This window comes from Hemicordylus capensis, chromosome 2, assembly GCF_027244095.1.
Source record: "Hemicordylus capensis ecotype Gifberg chromosome 2, rHemCap1.1.pri, whole genome shotgun sequence".
NCBI classification, from domain to species: Eukaryota; Metazoa; Chordata; class Lepidosauria; order Squamata; family Cordylidae; genus Hemicordylus; species Hemicordylus capensis.
The window spans coordinates 424,373,746-424,394,884 of NC_069658.1; the positions used below are offsets into that span (position 1 = coordinate 424,373,746).

General features: G+C 47.3%; 1 protein-coding gene across 1 annotated transcript; it reads left to right on the forward strand.

The window, feature by feature from the left end:
• Positions 1 to 546: 546 nt before the first annotated feature.
• ANKRD33 (ankyrin repeat domain 33) lies at positions 547 to 18,094 on the forward strand. Its single transcript, XM_053298122.1, has 4 exons — positions 547 to 985; positions 6,044 to 6,173; positions 9,650 to 9,790; positions 16,200 to 18,094. The coding sequence occupies exons 1-4, from the start codon at positions 656 to 658 to the stop codon at positions 16,970 to 16,972; spliced, it is 1,374 nt and encodes a 457-aa protein (XP_053154097.1). The 5' UTR covers positions 547 to 655; the 3' UTR covers positions 16,973 to 18,094.
• The last annotated feature ends 3,045 nt before the right edge of the window (positions 18,095 to 21,139 follow it).

A 21,139-nucleotide genomic window follows, 5' to 3' on the forward strand; every position in this document is an offset into this window, starting at 1 on the left:
CATGGGCAAGCTGCCTTTCAGGAAAGCTTGCCCTCCGTGACTGATCTTCTTATGGAGGAAGCCTGATCATCCCACGCAATTTGGAAAGCCCTACTGTAGAGGACAGTGACCAACAGATGCCTGAGCTCAGAACAATTAAGAGACTAAAAGAACTTCCACACTCATGAAATGTTCAGAAGAAAGTCATAATTTGGGGAGGGGTCTACTTTCTGATGGGGAAAATGATATCAATGGCAGGTGGCAAATTTGTTATGTATGTATGTGTGTGTGCGTTGTGCTTTTCAACCAAAAGGTTCTCATCGCGAAGCTGTTTACATAGCAAGAAGAATGGAAATATGGTTCCTAGTCCCAAAGGGGCTCACATCTAAAAATTAGCCGAAGGGAGACATCTGCAAACAGCCTCTGGGAGAAATGCTACGCTGGGCTGGATAATATCTAATATCTCCCCCACCCCAATAAATAGAAGAGAGCAACCACTTTAGATGGTGCCCCTTTGCCCAGTTAGCAGGGCTTACCCTGATCTTCTTCTTTGCTTTGCAGATCCCCAGCAGCGCATAACTGAAGAGGAGTGCAGAGTAAAAGAGGAAAGGCCATTGTCACAGCAAGGACCATGGGCAGTCAAAACAACAGGCACCTTTTGCTGTGAGTGGGCTGGATGACTGATGCCAATAGAGAAGGAGAGCGAGGCGCCAACACATCATCCACCCTAGATGAGTCAGACCCAGAACTGCACTATGAGGAGGATGAAGAGAGTGAGGAGGAGGAGGAGGAGAGCAAGAGTGAGGAGGACCAGTCTGACACCAGCAGCATCCTCTCTGATGACTCTGTCTACCCTGTCTATGAGCCTTCTCCAGCTGACTATGATGATGGCGCAGAGCTCACCTTCTACCAGCGCTGTGTCAAGAACGATGCCAAGCTGCTACAGGAGAAACTTGACAAGGGGGTGACCAGGGAGGAAGTCATGGAGCTGGACATCAATGGACGGGTAATTGGACCTCTGACCCTGATCTAGCACATACATTTGTGGTGGAATGGCCTTGGGTGACAAAGGCGGCAGGGCTGAAATGGGATACAGTCAACAGTTAAGATGGAACTGTGGATCAATGGCACTTCTAGCTCAATAAACCAACCCTGGCATTGCTGTCAGTCACATCTGATGACCGTAAATCATTCCAGCCAGCCATTGCATTGAACATGTCTGCACAGAGCAGTGGTCCTTCAATTGCTCTGTCATGTGGTCTAGATCAATTTCCTTCTACAACAAAGTGCATTAAAAACATGGTTCCCTTCATCAGGTGCTAATATTGATCTGGTTGCATGGTGAAACAGTCAGGTAGATACACTGCCACATGCCTAGATTTAATCCACCCTTCATCTAGGGGGGCTTTGGCACCCGTCTGTCCAAGCCATGATGAGGGGAGAAAATCATGCTTTGGGGTGTGCAACTTGCTGCTTGACAAAAGCTTTTCCTTCACGAAATGTGCATATTTCAACTGAGCAACTGAAACTCATAGAAACATAGCTCAGTTCCAGTGCAGCCCTCCTCCTACCTGCTGCCTTTTGCTCTCAAATGCCTTTCTTCAGATGCTTTTCTCTCATGGGAGTTCCACGACTGGATCCTGATCTATTTTTTCTTTTTCAAAAAGCAGCCTCAGGGCGGTGGCAGTTCGAATTGGAGGCTGCAGATGTGTGGAGTGTAATCCTTAGCCTCCTTTTCTTAATGAAACCGATATGGCGAACCCTTGGTTAGGATTGGGAATATGATGCAGGGGGCAAGGAGTGGGCCTAACTCTTTCCACCCAGCAGCATGGCCCCGATCCAAGTTGTCTGGGGGAATCGGTCAGAGGACTAAGGACTAAACTCCCTGTGCTGTAGCCCTGACTCTGTTGCCCATGACATGTCTTTTGTGACCCTCAGTGGGACCCCAAAAATGGAAGTAAATCCTTCTGTGTGAAAACCACAGCATGCCGCAAAAGGGTTTGTAAGCAGAAGCTAGCAGGCAGAGAAGGGTTCAAGGAAGAAATAAAGAGCACAACACAAATCCCTCACTGAGCATTCTTTTACTACAGCAGCAGCAGCAGCAACAGAACTATTTGTGTGTGAGATGTGGCCAAAGATCATTGTCCTATGTTAAAGATTTTGTGACACCAGGTTGAATTTATTTATTACATTTTATATCCCGCTCTTCCTCCAAGGAGCCCAGAGCAGTGTACTACATACTTAGGTTTCTCCTCACAACAACCCTGTGAAGTAGGTTAGGCTGAGAGAGAAGTGAGTGGCCCAGAGTCACCCAGCAAGTCTCATGGCTGAATGGGGATTTGAACTCTGGTCTCCCCCATCCTAGTCCAGCACTCTAACCACTACACCACGCTGGCTCTTAAACTTTTTGGGTTTGTTTTTATTTGCCTGTAATGCTAAATAATATACCATATTCCAAATGCTTTAAGCAAATTGGAGAGCTTCTGTAAAGTAAACAACTTTTCCTAGTATTTCCTGAGGTTCACCTCTGAAGGGTTCAGCAGCACTCACCCTCCCACTCACCTCCACTTCTCAGCTTTAAATTGCTCTTCCACTTTATACACATCTAGCCCAACTTCTAACCCATGGGTCGTGTTGTAATCATACGCAGTTAGCACTTTAAATGTACAGCTGTTACTCAGTTGATGTGGAAGATCCAGATTTCTCTCCTCAAGGAAGCACTTATGTTGGGACATCAGAGAGCAGTCTCCCAGTGCAAAGGATTGATTGGGGAAATGCTTCTCCCCTCTCCCCCCCGCCCCGCCCCCACAAAGGCTCTCCACATGAGCAGTGTGGAAAGCCTAGGGGGTTTGCAGGGAGAGAAGGCTTGACCCACTCTCTCTGCATACAAGCAGGCAGCTCGCCCTGGGCGGCCGGATTGGATCATTCTGAATGGCTGGATCAGATCATTCTGGTACTCCTGGGGGCTGGATTGGCCGCCTACATGATTACCGGCTCCATCACAGATCCGGATGGGGCGGTGGGGATCCGGGGCCTCCTGGCCTCCGGAAGTCTCAGAATGCCCCCGCACAAGTGTGCGGGGCATTCTGGGGAGCTGCCCAGTGCCGGAAGGCTTGTTGTAGCCTCCCCGTCAGTAGAGCCTAATGAGTAGGTGTGGAGCCGCACCGCAGAGACACACAATCAGCAAAACAGGGTTAGCGGAACGCGCACTCCACCCACCTTGTTTAATGGGGGGCAATTAAGTAGGCTTGGTACCGGGAGCCATGTGGCTCCTGTTGCAGCACACTACCTGCCCAAACTGGGCTGGGCTCCCTTAGCCCAGTTTTGGTGGGTCGTGAGAATAGCCTCACACACAATTACTGCTTCCTTCGCAATTGACAGGCCCCATGCTTTATAGCATGTGACTGTGGACACAGAAGGATCACAGATGCTTATCAGCAAGCGTCCATGACATCAGTGGTGACAGTACCAGTGCAAGATCTGTGGGGGATCCTTGACCAAATGCCCCTTGCAAGGCCCCACAGTGGGGGTGGGACAAGGCTAGCCGTGCTCCTTTTGATAATGCACTGTCCTCCCCCACTGTTGCGTCACGGGATGTCATAGTGGGGAGTGATGTAACTGTAAGGTTCTCGCAGGCCTTGTTGCCACTTATTGTAATTATCATACTAGTGCCTCTCGTTGTCAAAAATGGAGAAGGCCTTGCTTCTTCTCAAAAGTGAAACAGGTAATTGTCAGACAGAACATACTCAGTATCAGCTCCAGGTATAATCAGCCATGTTACAGAACACATACCAATGGCACAGGAATTGTTCTTCCCAGACACCTCCGGTGATATAAGTCCCTCCTTCAACGATTACCCTTTCCATTCCCTCAGGGCTGTTAAATACACTCTACTACAGAGACGAGCATTGCATTTTAGGTAAAGGCAGATGGTTTGCGGGAGGCTTACCTTCCGCAGTTGTGGCAGCAGTTTGGAGTGCTGCTTGGAGGCTGTGCTGGTAGCCACCATCTCTGTCCACGAGGGCCTCCAGAGTCATCCACAGGCCATTGATGGCCCTGGGCCATCCGCCAGTGCTGGAGTTGGCTGATCTCTGACACTGGTCCCGTCCTGCTGGTGATTAGTGATACAACCACATCAGGAAGCAATATCAAGAGAGACAGGCAAATGTTTTTAAATACTTGCTCTGAATATTGTTGACAATGTCTCCCAAGAATTTACTGCAAATAATTGTCAGCAGTGTTACCTTCAATGGGGATTTCCAGATGTTGATGACTACAGCTCCCAGAATCCCCAGCTGCAATGGCTTTTGCTTGGGGATTCTGGGAGTTGTAGTCAACAACGTGGGAATCCCTGTTAGAGGGAACACTGGCTGTCAGGAATATTTTATAATGTAAAAGAGCTTACACAAAACAAAGTGTAATGTGGCATTTTAAATTTGTTCTTTCCAAACAATGGCCGGCATGTTCCACAGTGTTATAGTGGCAGAGAAAGACTGCACCCTCGCAGAGAGGCTACTGCGGAGCTCAGCTCAAGCACTGGCTGTATGCTTGCCATCAGTGGAAGAGGAAGCCAGCTGGAGGCCCATGTTCCTCCCACCACGGTGGCTCCCCCCGCCACACCCCCTGCGTGGGAGAGCGTGGGAGGCAGGGAGAGCATTCCTGGCTGCGCTGTGAACGCGGCGCAGGCCAGTATTTGCTCCCAAACGGGGTGCATGGCCCTATTTGCAAGCAAAGCCACTCCTCTACCAGCCAGAGCCACATTCACAGCACGGCCAGAAACGCTCTCCCTGCCATGCTACAAACGCAGCACTGGCCAGTATTTGCTCTCAAATGCGGAACACGGCCCCATTTGCAAGCGAAGCCGTACCCCCTGCATCTGACATCAGACACGTGGGGCATGGCGGGGGCACCAGGCACAGCCCCTGATTGCCAGCAGCCCAGGTTCTTTGAACCCGTTTGCTCAATGGTGGCTCCACCCCTGCTTGCCATGAAGCCAATCACACATTTAGCAGGAGGGGGAGCAATATTCACTGCTCTGCCTTCCCTCCAAAAGTAATTTTTGGCTTTCAGAAATATTTCTTTGAGGGCTGAGCATCCTTCTCTTCCTGTAGCTTGTGTCTCCCTTGAAAGATGCTTATTCCTCCCACACAGACAACAATGCAATAATGTTGTGTGCAATGGTATGAATATAACACTGGCATTCTACCAGGACTCAAATCGTTCTCCTGAGCAGCCTGTGGCTAATAGGTTCCAATCTACAAGCTTAGTACCCAGCGAAAGCTCTGATTAGGGAGGTCAATTAAGAGTGTGTGTGTGTGTGTGTGTGTGTGTGTGTGTGTGTGTGTGTGTGTGTGTTCTGTGATATTGTGGCCACCCAGCTATTCCTACATTCTGACTGGTAGTTTCCCTGTACAGCTGATGTCAATCAACACTGCAGTGTTACAAAATGGGCAATGGAGTGGGGTATGAGCTGTGGAAGTGACTATTTGTGGAAGTGACTGTGGAAGTGACTATTGTTGCTGCTGCATCCTATCCAGCTTCTAAATGGTATTAAGGTGCTTAATACCTAATAGGAGAGCTGGTCTTGTGGTAGCAAGCATGACTTGTCCCCATAGCTAAGCAGGGTCTGCCCTGGTTGCATATGAATGGGAGACTTGATGTGTGAGTACCATAAGATATTCCCCTCAGGGGATGAAGCCGCTCTGGGAAGAGCAGAAGGTTCCAAGTTCCCTCCCTGGCTTCTACAAGACAGGGCTGAGAGAGATTCCTGCCTGCAACCTTAGAGAAGCCGCTGCCAGTCTGTGAAGACAATACTGAGCTAGATTAGACCAATGGTCTGACTCAGTATATGGCAGTTTCCTATGTTCCTATGTTTTGAGTTTGCTGCTGAAGAAGCCTAGGGGTGTGACTGTGTTACACTGGTGTCAGCCCTGGTGTGGCAAGCATCAGCATCCTAAAAATGGTCTACCTGAAGGAGTGGATGGGCAGGACAGAGCCAACCTATTGGGTATTATCACTTGCTCAGCTGGCTGCAACTTAACACCTGTTCCCTTTTCCTCTACAGAGCGGCCTATTGGTGGCGTGTTACAAGGGCTTCGTGGACATTGTCACTCTCCTTAGCAAATGCCCCTACATAGATATCAATCATCAGGACAATGATGGAAACACTGCACTCATGATAGCAGCTCAGGCAGGTAGGGAAAGTACTGTTTTCATACTGTGGGCAGTGGCAACATCCAGGAACATGGATAGTTTGAATAATGATGGGCATCTGGCCAGTATTTTAAAACAATGGAGTGCTTTTTGATGTTGTGCACAAGTTACGTGTGGAACTTAATAGCTCATAATATTATATTAAGGAATGAACACACTTCACTATTGCAAATTGTTTGGCTAAGAAGGAAGTATCAATGGTTACATTTATGCTGATGTCACAAAGGCCACAGTTCAGAATGGCTTGAAAAACCCACTGTCAATAGTACTGGGAGTCTGTGTTTTCACGGTCTCGACACATGATTAGCACCGAATTAAATCATCAATGACTTAACATGCCATTCAGCAGCACCACCTGCCCCCTGGACATTATCGGCACTTGCCCCAAAGCAGGAGCCCACTAACTCTGAAAGCCAACCACCTGAATTCAGAAATGACCAACCTCTTCTCCCCCTGAACCCAACGGCAAAGTCGTGTTAGGATTCCTTTCATGTGTGCCATGCACATACATTTGGTGTGCCACTGTGAAAGTGTGTGCTTGCTTGTACACATGTACAGAGGTTATAAATCAGCTCATTTAAAAGAGATGGAACCTCAGGTCTAATATACTGTCATGCTAAGCAGCTGTCAGTCATGGAAAGATATCAGTGTCAAGATGAAGCATTCTCATCTACATTCGTCATGTAGCAATAGCAATAGCAATAGCACTTACATTTATATACCGCTCTATAGCTGGAAGCTCTCTAAGCGGTTTACAATGATTTAGCATATTGCCCCCAACATTCTGGATACTCATTTTACCGACCTCGGAAGGATGGAAGGCTGAGTCAACCTTGAGCCCCTGGCCAGGATCGAACTTGTAACCTTCTGGTTACAGGGTGGCAGTTTTACCACTGCGCCACCAGGGGCTAATACAATGTATTGTATTAGTTTTCACTTATATGCCAAAGATGTTTCAAGGGTACCCTAAAAGTGTTGTGTGGATGTGAGAACCATATGTATCTTACATTTGCCAGGATGTTTTTTCACACAGGGCTTTTAAAGCCCTTTAACTCGCATCTCCTCCAGAATGGAGGGGGTGCATTCACATATCAGCCAGATTTACCCCGAAGTCCCTGCGAGTTATCGGGGAGCAGTTCACACTCAGTTCGGGTTTTTTCACTGCGCATTAGAGTGTAGCCCAATTTATACCCAGGGTAAAAAAGATCCACTATTGGCATCGTTTTTTGGGGACAACTTCGTGTTTGTGGTAAAGCCTCCCAGTAAACATGTGGTAAAGTTGGCTGAGTGTAAAAGCCCCAGGGAGCTCTGATTTCTGCAGCTGAGTGACGAGTACATATGACTTGTATCTGACCAACCCTAAAGCCCCAACAGTTCCCCCACCCTTGGACATTTCCCCCTTTTTTTCATTCACAATTGCCCCTCCTCCACAAGCTGCTTCTCCGTCACACACTGAGTTCCAGATACATCTTTACTGCTGTAAACACTTACTGTATATGGAACTCCCTGTGGGGTGGGAAGCAGCTTGGAGTGATTCTGAGTGGGGGACTATCTGGTGGGGGAAGATTTAAGCATCCCCACTTCCTTTCTGCCACTCAGAATCCCAGCCTCCCAAAGCTGCTTTTCATTAATTTTGGGAGCTTTGGGCCTTTTCTTTGCCCTCTTCTCCTCCAGTTCAAAAAGCTGTGATTTCCTGCCCATATATATGTGTATAGGAAAACAGGTGGTTAGACTGAGTGGCATTGCATTGCAATTTCCTGCTCTGTTAGAGCAAGATCTCCAAAATCCAGTTCCATTCCTCCATGAAGGGCCACGTAATACAGCCATTTTGCTGTACTAAGGTGGGCTGGCATTAAGAGACGGAGCATTACGAGACTGAGCAATCAGGACTTCTCTCTGGTGAATCCTGTCTCTTTGGTGAACTCACGAGAGAGGTTTGGACAAATCACTCCCTCCTAGCTTTCGTTGCAATATGGGGGGATAACAAAAATATTTGCTTACTTTACAGGGTCGTTGTAATCCTTACAAGCTAATTCATGGGAAGCCCTTTGAGCATGTGATACAAATGCTAAATGCTATTATTGCTGAAGCTAAGCAGGTCTAGATCTGGCCAGTACCTGGATAAGTGACCACCTGGGGGCTTCATGTAAGTCACCTGGAATTCCATGATGGAGGAAAGGCAGGCTATCAGTGTAGTAAAGAAATGATAAATATTTACGGCTGGAGGGTATCCTCACAGCAAAGATTAAAATGATAATATTCTGAATATGCACATTTGAACTGAGGTCTCTTTTGAATTGAGGTCAAAACTTTACAGAGGTGTTATTTCATTTCATATTGTCCTCCCTTCCTAATTTACTTGTTCGTGTGGTCCTGTGTAATTTGCTGGTGCAGGCTGTGATTTAGACTCCAAAACTACTGGATATATTAAATTCAGAAAAGTTGAACTGTAGATATGAAACAACAGGTGATGGCAGACATAACATTTTGAGAGAATGGGGCTGCTTCAGAAGTGCCTTCAGTTCAAATATACCTTTCCCTCTGCAAGGTCAAGCTCTGAGCAGGTGGGGGTGGAGTTCTGCTGGTTTCCAGAAAAAGCAGCAGGGCACCACACTAATTGGCTGAGGCCCATAATATCCCTAAGAAATCTTCACCAATCCGCAAAGCAGCTTTTCATTTTTAAAAGAACATTTCCTTTGTTTAAAGGAAAAGCCCTTTTAAAAATGGAAAAGAAAAAAAAAGCATCCATCAGAAGCATGGGGAGAGGGGCAAGCCTGATAGCTGAGTGGCAGGCATGTACCTATCGTTCAAATTGATAAGGTGAAGCCGAAGGTGAAACCAGACTCACATCACAGCTAAAGAATTCTCAGTGGCTGACATCCTGGCTAAATTTACTCAAGGAAGTCCCATTGAAATTGAAACGACAAGTTAGACATGCCTAGGAATTCTGTGTGACCTTTAAAAAACAACAACCAGCTGAAATAAGTGCTATGTTTGCCATTTTAGCATTCTATTCCATAAAATAATCAGTGAGAATTTCCTCTGTCTGAACTTCAGCTTTAAGAATTCTGGAGATTCACAAAACCCTTACTCTAAAAACATGTATAATGCGGATCAATTCACAGAGTCAATTTGGGAGATTGTAATTCAATTCATGCATCTTTTCTTACTTAGGTATGGCGAAAAAATTGTATGCATTGGTCTCTCGACCCATTACAACCAAACTGCTGTCTTGTATTTGTGACAGTAAATTCACAATAGACATGATTCTTATAAATTCACTGATAGACATGATCTGAATCGGTCTAATAAAAGGTTGGACGCCTTCATGGGTTGAAAGGCCCAATTTAGACTTCAGAATCAGTCTTTTAATTGTGCCACCTGTAGTAAATGTCTATTTCTGGAAGGGCTCTATATTCCTAATGCTCTTTTCTTTCTCTTCCTTCTGGCCACAAAGGACACATCACCATTCTCAACTATCTTCTGAACTACTATCCAGCGATAGAGATTGAGAAACGAGATATGCGGGGCTTGACTGCACTCATGAAGGCTGCCGTGCAAGGGAGGAACGACTGTGTTTCAGCCTTGCTCCTTGCAGGTAGAATGCTCCTCATTAGCCGGTCCAGTGTTACCACAACCAGAGCTAACCCTTCAAGGGGTGAAACGTGAGCTGAAACCTATCAACGGGCCTGGCACCTGCCTTAGGCCAGCAGAGGGCCCGCCACTGTTCAGAGACCCTGGGGTGGCCTCCCATTTCTTAATGGGAGGAGGGCCTGGCAACAGGAAAGGAACCAGCGCTTGAGAGAGACGTGCTGCTCTGTTTCCTCCTCCAAGCTCCCCTCCCATTGGAAGATGGCTGAGGCCCCTTTGTTGTTGCAGGGACCTCTGAGCTCAGCTGCCAATGAGAGGGGTGCCCACAGGCAAGTAGAGAACAACTCTCTCATGCAAGGGTGGCTCCTGAGGGCGGTGGGGGGCAAGTTTCTCCTCAGAAAAGTAGTTCTCTGCCCCCCCCACCCCCATTTCTGTTTCAGAAATCTAACATATGGGACACGGACACACACCACAAACACCTCATTATTTTTCTGGTGCTGCCATTGCTTTCATGCTCCTCTGAGTGGTCGAGAGTTGTGTTCTGCTGCTGCCAGATGCTTCTCCCACCAGAAAGGAGAGGTCACTGTGAGACCATTTCACATTTTTCAGTGGGACCAGCACTGGGAGAAATGGAATGCAACTCATTAGTGCTCTAAGGAGCCAATAAGGCTAAAAGGAGTGAGAGAGGATGACACTCCACTACCTCCAGGGCCTGCCTTCCGTAAGGAGGTGGAAGGTTGCCCCCAAGACCCCAGTGATATCACAGAGAGGCATCGGGGCAATCTCCCATTTCCTGGTGCAAAGGAGCACAAGAGGGAGTAGTGGGGCAATTATTCTCTAATGCTCCTTTTAGCCCCTTGGCATCAATGGAGCTAAAATGAGGCCAAGAGAGTTATGGTCTGCATCCTACAGTGGATCCATGACGTGGGGAGGGGAACAGGAAGCGAGCCAGGCTTGTGGAGTAGGAAGGCCATCATGAAGAGCGGAGGTAGGATGGGGTCAAAAACTGGGTAGGAAGAGGCCCCATGGATACCTGAGCCCTCAAAAACCTACAATCAGGCCTGGATATCAATCAAGGGAAGGAGAAGCCTCTGTTTGACTGGGAGTTCTTCTCACCTTTAGTTTTCACCACTGGATAGCTCACATTACAAGTAGCCACATGGCCGGTACCTCAGGTAGGCAGAGCCATATTCAGAACAAACATGCCATGGGGGATGTGATAGCAACACACCCTGGAATGCCTTACCTGTGTAAACAAACCCAGGGCTGGGCTATCATTATCACACTGAATCAGCTTTGAAAACAAATATAGTACTCCTTGTTGGACATTTAAAAAACAAAACAAAAGCCTGAGCTTGTTCAAAAGTAAAGGGTTCATCCCAAGTTCAAAATGGGTCCCTAGATGGCTTTTCATTCAGCTCTTGACAGCACGGGTTTACTCACACTAGTCATAACCTCTTATAAGCCTGGTTATCCAGAGACAGAGGTGGAGTCCTGGCACTGGCCACCAGCAGCCTGTTCCAAAACTAATGACAGAAACCAGAAGTTCTGGCCACTGACCCCCATTCTTGAGCCAAATGCATTACACATGTCTTTTTGATTTGTGTCTACTGCCATCTGCTGGCCACTATGAAGCACAACAGCAGCTAACCCTCAGTTACCCTCTCTAATTAGGGATTAGGGGGCACTTCTGGGGGTTCTGGGGCGGCTCTTACAGTAGTGGTGGGGAATAGAAGATTTAGCGTTGGCAGGTCAGCAGGTCATTACAGGGGAAGGGAGACCAGAAATGTAATAGCTGTTTCCCCTTCTGGCTGTCGCCTCGGTAAGAAGTTCCAACCACTCTCAGAACCTGACCTTGCTCCTTTGCAATGCCAGCTTGGTTCAAAATAATCCATGATTTGATCATGGATGAGGGAGCCGACAGCTTGTATAACTGAGACCTGGTTGGGGGAGGCTAGTGGCCCAGTATGGCCTCAGCTCCTCTCTTCTGGGTATTCAGGGGTGGAGCAGGTTAGGGGCAGGGGTGGAGTGGCTGTGATCCATTGGAGTAACATCTCCTTTACCAGGATCCCTGTGAGACAATTGGACCATACTGAGTGTGTGTGTCTTGGCCTAGGAACTCAGGATAGACTGAGGATTCTACTGGTGTACCGAATACCCTGTTGCTCAATGGAGTCCCTATCTGAGCTGACGGAGCTGGCCGCCGAGCTTGTGTTGGAGTTGCCTAGGCTTTTGGTGTTGGGTGACTTCAATGTTTACTTTGGGGATGGCTTGTCTGGTGCAGCTTGGGAGTTCGTAGCAGCCATGACAACTACGGGCCTATCCCAACTGGTCATGGGTCCAAAACACACTGTGGTAACACCTTCAATTTGGTCTTTTGCTCAGATCAGGGTGGTGTTCCGTAGGTGGAGACTCCTAGAGTGTCTCCATTGTCATGGACAGACCACTATCTGGTTAAAAGAGGAGAGCTGGTCCTGTGGTAGCAGGGTCCACCCTGCTTGCATATGAATGGGAGACTAGAAGTGTGAGCACTGTAAGATATTCCACTTGGGATGGAGCCGCTCTGGGAAGAGCAGAAGGTTTCATATTCCCTCCCTGGCTTCTCCAAGATAGGGCTGAGAAAGATTCCTGCCTGCAACCTTGGATAAGCCGCTGCCAGACTGTGAAGACAATACTGAGCTAGATAGACCAATGGTCTGACTCAGTATACGGCAGCTTCCTATGTTCCTATGGTTGGTTTCATGGCCACAGCCCCCCTCTTCAGGGGTGTAGGACGTATTAGGATGGTTTTCCCAAGAAGGCTGTTGGATTCTATAGGATTCCAAGAGGACTTGGAGGGTTTTAGAGCTGGTTCTGCCAGTGATTTTGTTGATGCCCTGATGGAAACCTGGAATAGGGAGCTTACCAGGGCAGTAGACTCTGTCGCCTCTAAGCACCTTCTCCACTCTGCTTCAAAACTAACTCCATGGTATACTGAACAGCTATGGGAGCTGAAGTGGCAAGGGAGAAGACTAGAGTGTAAGTGGAGGAAGACTTGACTTGAACCCGATAACACTCTGCACAAAGCCCATTTGAATTCTTATTCTGTGGCAATACGTACAGTAAAGAAGCGTTCTATTCTGCATGTATGCGTCTGCAAGTTCACATCAAAATGGACAGGAGGCTCTCTGCTCTCAGGGAGACTGCAGAGAGGAGGGGGAACTGGTTGTGCAGGCTTTCTTCCTGCATGAAGGACAGCCCGGACAGCCAATCACAGCCGGAGAGAAGGAGGTGCTCAGCCTGTTCAGATGTACTGCAGATGGCTGGAAACCTCCGATAGGGGTGGAGAAACTCACTACAACCCAAGACTTCAAATTGGAGTTTTGCAAGCAAAATCTTGGGTCGCTTTCCGTACAGGACCAGAGTTTCACACATTTAGACGTTCAGGTTTGGCAACTTCTGGCCCCTTCAACTTCAGTTTCCTGTTATGTGCAAATGAGACCATGTCCCAAAACTGCCCAAAAGTAACAACTCATGAAACTTTGGTGAATTGGGGAGATGCCAGAGTCCATCATTCTCTACCCAATGGAATAGTGTGATGAGGGACATGAAAGAGTTATTTGGCAGTGCAATGTCTGATTTTCCCCACTCGATTGATCTCTCATTTAGAGTTGAAAAAGCCATCTGGTATACAGCTCTGAGACTCACACAACAGCCTGTAGGAAAATAGTCACACCCTATAGGGCCACTGCACCGCTACACTTGGGATTGAGCTGCTGCAAATTACTGAACATGAGTGAAGGGTTTTTTGTTTGTTTGTAAATATATTATTCATTTTTATATGGCTGAAGAGCAGTATATACTGCTCTTTGGTTGAAGAGTGGTATATAAGTAGTAGTAGTAGTTGTTGTTGTTGTTGTTTGTTGTTTGAGTCATGAAAGAAGAAAGGTATGGATAGAGAAAAGTCTTTCTTCATCTCTCGCAACACATGAACTAAGGGTCATCCAATGAAACTGACTGGCAGGAGATTTAGGAAGAACAAAAGGGCATACTTCTTCACACAACACATTAATTGATTAAATTTGCTGCCATGGGATGTGGTGATGGTCACTAGCTTAAATGGCTTTAAAAGGGGAAGAGACAAATTCATACAGGACAAGTCTGTCAGTGGCTACTTGGTCTCAATGGCTGTATGCTATCTGTAGGTTCAGAGACTGAATACTAGTTGCAGGGGAGCAATGATGGGAGAGAGGGTATTCCTTAACCTCCCGCTCACGGGCTTCCCCGGCACATCTGGTGGGCCATTATGGGAAACAGTGCTGGACTAGATAAGCCATGGCCTGATACAGCAGAGCTGCTCTTATGTTCTAAACATTTCCAAGAGGGTATAGCAAAATAAGAACTTCATTTATCCCTCTAGACTTAGGGCAGGGGCATAGCCACAATTGGGCGACCGGGTTCAAAGAACCCAGACCGCCGCCCCTCAGGGGCCACACCTCGCGGCCCTGACACACACCCCACGACAGATGTCAGATGTGGGGCTGGTGGTTTCGCTCCTGAGCAGGGCCACATGGCCCTATTCAGGAGTTAAATGGCCATCACTGAGTTTGCTGCGTGGCCAGGAGCGGATCTTCCCTGCCTTAAAGGCAGGGAACACAGCACTGGCCTTGATCTAACTCCTGAACGGGGCTGCACGGCCCCATTCGGGAGTTAGATGGCCAGCACTGTGTTCGCAGCGTGGCCAGTAGAGGCTCTCCCTGCCTTTAAGGCAGGGAAGAGCCACTCTTGGCCACGCTGTGAATGCAGCGCTGGCCTGAATCTAACTCCTGAATGGGGCCACACGGTCCCATTCAGGAGCCAGACCTTGCCCCCCACGTCTGACGTCAGATGCAGGGGAGTGGCTAACCCCCGCGTCTGATGTCAGACATAGGGGGCAGGGCGAGCTAGGCCACGGCGGCGTCATGGGCTGCTGGTCATGGGCTGCTGCTGGTCTGGCCCCACTACTGGCTTAGGGCTAATTTACACAACTGCACTGTATATGAGCAGTCACTTTTCCCAGCCCAGACTAGACCATAGGTACAGTGAACAAACTGTCCCAGTTGTTAGTCACAAGCACACCTACTACTGCAAGTTCTCCTAACTACTACAAATCCTCCTAATGTGGGTAAAACACTAACTTGCTAAATCACATATTGTGCTCATGACAAACCCCAAAGGCCGGCATGCACAGGCATGCGAGTATGTGAGCTAGGAAAAGGAATCAAGTGGCCATCTACACACCCAGTGACCCTTGTGATCAGATCTTACTGAGTTAAATTCTCTTTGCCTCCAATATTTGAAATCCTCACCAAACATCTTATAAACAGAGTAGATGCAACTTGTGTTGGGGGGACAGGAGGAAAGTTGTATTGACTACACTTTCCCCTATGGCCCTTGATAATTTCTGTAGGGAGAACATTAGATCTCACAACCGGCACTGGTCAGAATTATGGTTGATCATGTGGTACAACTCCTAGAACACCATAATGTCCTGTTTTAATGCCTATATTTATCTCTGATCACCAGACCTGAACTGACTAGTCGATTTGAAACATAAGAGAAACCAAACCCTGAGCATCCATCATTTATAACTGTGCTGTTCCACTGAGATTTGGCCAAAACAAGCTATGAGAGAGCTCTCACTGATTAGTCCATCCAAATGTTCATATAAAAGCTTCACTCTTTAGAAGTTCCCATTACCTGCTTCCTCCTCATCCCAATGACCAGGGTTACACCGAACTCCCCAGTTTCTGCTGCACTTATGGTTGTCTGTCTGTAACCTGGAAATCGGTGCTGTCTGTTTACATTCCCTGCTGTTGTGCAAGACAAAGCAGCAGCTGCTTCTTCCCCAGGTCCTGCACCCCACTGGCTGTAACCAATAGCACAGCAGACAAGGGAAGGGAATACAATAAGACCAATGGAGGGAGGGATGAGCAGGAGAAGCTGTGGCTGCTTCCTCTCCCACTGCCTTAAGAAATTAGAGTCTGTCGCTCAGTGGTAGAGCATTTGTTTTGCATGCAGAAGGTCCCAGGTTCAGTCTCAGGTATCTCCAGATACCCTGTTTCCCCGAAAGTAAGACCTACCCCGAAAGTAGTACTGGGAAAGACTCCTGACTGAAATCCTGTAGAGCACCTCTCAAGTCCAGAGTTAAGACGCACACAGCTTTTCTACTTAGTTTTTCAACTGTGCAATTAGTCTGCAATGTATTGTGTACATAATTATTCTGCAATGTGGACATCAGTTTCCTCAGTCCTCATGAGTGGAAAGTCCTTCCATTATACTACTTGTTTTCTGTGTGGACAGCCAAATTGGATCTGGTCTTGTCACTGCTGTGGCATCCGTTTTGAACTACATGCTTGAGAGCCAGAGTTGGCTTTTTAACCTGTGATTTCTCCTAGGAGCTGACCTGACAGCTGTGGACCCTGTGAAAGGAAAGACAGCTCGAGAGTGGGCAGCGTTCACAGGGCGCTTTGACACTATTGTGCGGATCCGAACCCTCCTGCAGCGTCCTTGTGCTGAGCAATTCTGCATCAAGTATTTGCCACAGTGGCCCGCCCTGCCTGAGCTGGTGGCACAAGCGCTAGGCACATCTCGGGCCCAGCGCCTGTCAGATAAAATTCGCTCCACGTTCACTTTCAATTTCCCGCATGACCCTGAGCCTGATGGCGTGATGGATCACATGGTGCGCATGACCACTTGCTTGGCTAGCCCATTTGTGGCCACTGCTTGCCAAACTGTTTGTCCTGACAGCCCACCAGAAGTGGGCAAGCAGAGACTCTCCGTGCCAGAGATCCTCAAGGAATATGTATCAGATCCTGATGCCAAATCCATGGCTGGTGAATCTTCCTGCAATGGCCAACTCCTGACGCCTACCCATGTCCTGGTGCCGTACCAGCCCCGCAGCACCATTGTAAAGTTCCTGTCCCTTCCCATGCGCCTGCGCCACAACAGCATCTTTCCTGGTGGTATCCCCAAAATTGAACTCACCAAGTCATCTGCCCAGTCCATTCCCAAAGAGAACAAGCCGCAGGCCTCAAAGGACAAGCACCTGTTGGAGTTGCCCAAGTGGCGATATAAGCAACTGAAGGAAGAGAAGAAGAAAGCAGCAGAAGAGGCAGGAAAACCCAAGAAGAAGAAAGGAAAGGGGAAGGGGAAAAGCAAAAAGTCATAACAGTTTGGGAAGCAAAAAGAACAAATGCCCACGGTAAAGTCCAAATCTGCCCTTGGTGACTGACATTAATGGAAGCTTCCCTCCTGGGGCACAATTGTTGTTGGGACTGCAGCATAGCAGGAAAGGGTTAAATGCTCTCCTTTCCACACACCAGGGTCGTGGTCCTGGTCTTCCCCCATGGCTGCTATTTAACTTAACAAAACCCACATGTAGACCCAAACTATGCATTTATTGTAACATGTAGTTCGGCCCTCCAATAATGTTATTACCTACCCATATATGCTTGATATCCTTGATCTGGCTAAGGAGTTCGCTATGTGTGAGATTACATGTTGCCATGTATAACAAGCCCTGATACTCTGAGAAGACAGAATTTAGAACAGAAAAGTGCCTCCGCCCTTCCCTACCTGCCCTTTTCCCACTTCAAATTGTTTCCTCACATGTGACTTTCTTGCCATAAATTTCAAATGCATATTTGCCCTCACAAACATATATTTTGAACCAAGTTGTGGGGGGAACCTCTTGTGATGGGGGAGTGATTTGGAGCAAAGAGATGGTGGGTAGGGGAGTATCCTCTCCCTCTCAGCCGCTTCTCTGCTCTGAATTCCCTTCCATCAAAGTGGCTTTGCTTTTCTGAGTAGCCATGACAGACCACTGTTACATGCATTAGAATGTAATGTGTATTCCCCCTGCCCCCGCCCGCGCTTATAACTTCTGCTATGACCCCTTGTGGCTCCTAGCTGAATGCAACCCATTCTGTGTTACGGTGGAGACACAGATGTAAAAGCTGTAGAGCAATGGGACTGGTTTGCAAGTGGCCTCTCCGAATCCAGTATAATTGTTCTCTCTTCAGGGCGGCTCAGGTTCGGGGTGTGGGGGGGCTGATTCTGCAATGGGCAGCAAAACTGAACAGTGGATCCTATCAATTAGCGAGCAGCAGCTGTGATGTCACTAAGACACCTCCTCTCCCATCCCCAGAGCAGTTTTGCAACCGTTTTTTAAAAAAAACATTTTACAGATTTTCTTTTTAACAAGATGAAGGATGAGAAGCATAAATGAATACATGTTCATATGATCCTTTAATCTTTTTAAAGGGGGCCACCTGCCTGAAGCGTGCATAAGACTGATAACTCACCAGTGTATAGTTTGATCAAATGTATGGCTGTCATTAAAATTGTGAAGCTGGGAGAAAGCTGAGTTCACCCCGTGGGCGAACCCACAGCCCACGGAAATACGCACACACACACACCCATGACTTGTCTTGAAATACTGTCTCTGTCTTCGCCCTTAGCTAAGCTCAACTTATCCTCCTTTCACCTCAAGGTATTTATAGTTCTCATACAGCTCCGAAGAGACCCAATTTTTAACCACTCCTACATATGCAGTAGCAGTACCTCTGGATCACACCTGTTGTACGTTGTGTGCCCAAGGAAAAGTCACGGACAAACACCATCTTTACAACTGGAGAATATTTGCCGCAGAATGCAAGGGCTCTTGGGAACAGAACCACCGTAATCAATCACTTCTTTGATTATCAGGAAGGTTTACAGAGGTTGATGGGTTCCTTTGTCCCACCCTTTAGGGATTTACACATGAAGTTCCCCTGCTTGTGGTTTGGTTTTAGGACCAAGCTAGAAGACAGGTAGAATTCATTTCAAAAAGAACCTCACACTGAGGTCATATCCTGGATAATCTGGACAGGGCCCACGCATATGGGCAGGGGGTACACTTCACTGGAGCCTGTGGGGTGGGGAGCAGTCCAGGCCTTGAAGACTTTTCTTATTACCAAGACTTTCCTTATTGCCATAAGGAAAATATTTAAGCTAAATTGTAGAGCACGACTGAGAATGTTTATGCAAATTCATTTCCATGTATCTATAAAGGATCCAGAACCTGTGAGATTTGTGAACTCAATCAGAAGCACTGTTAGAACAATACAAGCAACACTGAAAATAGTGAGCTGCTGGTCCAAGCCCATCTTTAGGAGCAGTGGGAAGAGCGAGTGAGCATGATGTACATCATTTATACAGGATGTGCAACATTTATGCAGGAAACTCTTTGACTAGTACTGTAGTTTGGCAGACAGAAAGAAGTGGGCCTGCCTATGTCACATTTCCCTGCTGGCATTTCCTGTGCACAGGACAGAGTGTGGCAGCAAGAGGGGAACGACAAGCACTATAATAATCAGGCACATTGAGATCCCAGGAATAGTGGGAGCCAGAGGTGCTCTTACCCCTGGATTTGGGGGCCAAAGTCCAGGGCCTCCACAGCCCCTGGGCGGGGGAACCCTCTTTAGTCTGTTCCAGGTGGCGTAGTCACCTGGCCGAGCATGATGATGCTTCATTTGCAGAGGAGGGGGGCCTCCAAAGGCCTTTAGGTCCAGGCTCCAAAATTACCTAGGTGCACCTCTGGTGGGAGCCATCATTGCTGATAGAATTTACAAGCACAAGAACATATTACTCATTATAATAGTGCTTGCCTTTTCCCTCCTGCTGCCACACCCTGTTCTGTGCACAGGAAATGCCAACAGGGACAAAGGGACTCTGGGATTCATAGTTCATGAGAGAACATCTGACATACTCAGGCCCACTTCTTTGTGTCTGCCAAACTACAAATCGTGGAGCTTCATATGATGTGAAAGCAAATAAGTTAGGCTTCAGGTCTCTCTAGAGTGCATAGACTCTAGAGCCCAGGGACAGGGGACAGTGTCTCAAGGGCATTTGTCATACTGCTGACCCCACATTTGCCTCTTATGTACACAAGTGAAGGATCAACATAGGTCCCGGTTGGGTGACCTCTGGCTTGTGGGGACTGGGTATGCTCAATCAATGCTTCTGATTACTTTAAAAAAAAACAAAAAACCCACACACCCCTTTTGTATAGATTCACATTAATAAACCCACCATCATAGGCATAGATCACTAGACCCCAAGCACTATGATCTTAGTTGGTGTGTTCACTAGCTCTGCAATGCTGCAAACAGTAACAAGTGGTGTGTTAGACCTAGGAAGGCTGGGTTTAAATCACCTCTTAGCCATGAAGCTCACTGGGAGTGGGTAATTGTAAGCAAAACACCGTCTCTCAGCCTACTCAGATACCATCCCTCTTAAAATAGGATACTTTTAGGACTGATGCTGTATGCTGTTAAAAAGCCGTTGTGTATGCTGCTGCCCTGGGCCCCACTGAGGAAGAGAGGGATACAAAGGTAAGTAATGAGACTGAAAACACTCAATTCTTTCCTCTGGCTTATGGTTTAGTGCTTTATGTTTTCTACCATGCAACAACTGGGTGACCAGGTTCAGTGGTCTGATTTTCACAACAGATGTGAAACAGTTCACAAACAGAAAACTGTAGAAAAAGTAAAAAAAATTTAAAAAGCAGCAACAACAACTACTACAGGGAAATTGATGCTGAGGTAGGGAGGTTAAAGAGGTGAGCTCTATGTTTCATCTGCCGTGTCCCCAATATACAAGGCCCAAAACAAAGGAGGAAGGAACCAACTGATTCCTAACTCTCTCTCTCTCTCTCTCTCTCTCTCTCTCTCTATATATATATATATATATATATATATATTCTCAGTCTTGATCTCCATTTTAGGAAACACTGTTGAAATAAAACTAACTGATTGCTATATGTGCATTTATTAATAAATGAAACCTCAGGGATGATGTATGTTGGCTGTGGTGTTTTTGTCAAAGGATTCAAGAGAATAGGCAGATGGTTTCTTAGTCATGAAAACAGAATGATTTTGCTTGTGACAGAGAACAGGAAGCTGAGGCATGAGAAACTGGCCAGATGCCCAGGAGAGCAGGAGTCCTGCACCTCACACAGGTGTGTCTAATTTTAAGAGTTGTCGCTTGTTATCCAGGGGATGCTGCTGCACCTGCCAACCGTCCCATATAAAACTGTGAAGGGTGATCCCTGCTAACTGGGCAAAGGGGCATTGCAACATTGTGGTTTTCGTCTATTTAGCAGGGGGAGAGCAACAGCATTTATTCATCCTAGTAGAGCATGCCTCCCAGGGGCTGTTGCTGGTGACTTCCTTGTGTTTCTTTTTATGATGTGAGTCCCTTTGGAGCAGGGAAACGTCCTCTCATTCCTTTTGCTATATCAGCTGCTTTGAGAACATTGTTGTTGGAAAGTGGTATATCAATATTCTTAATAATT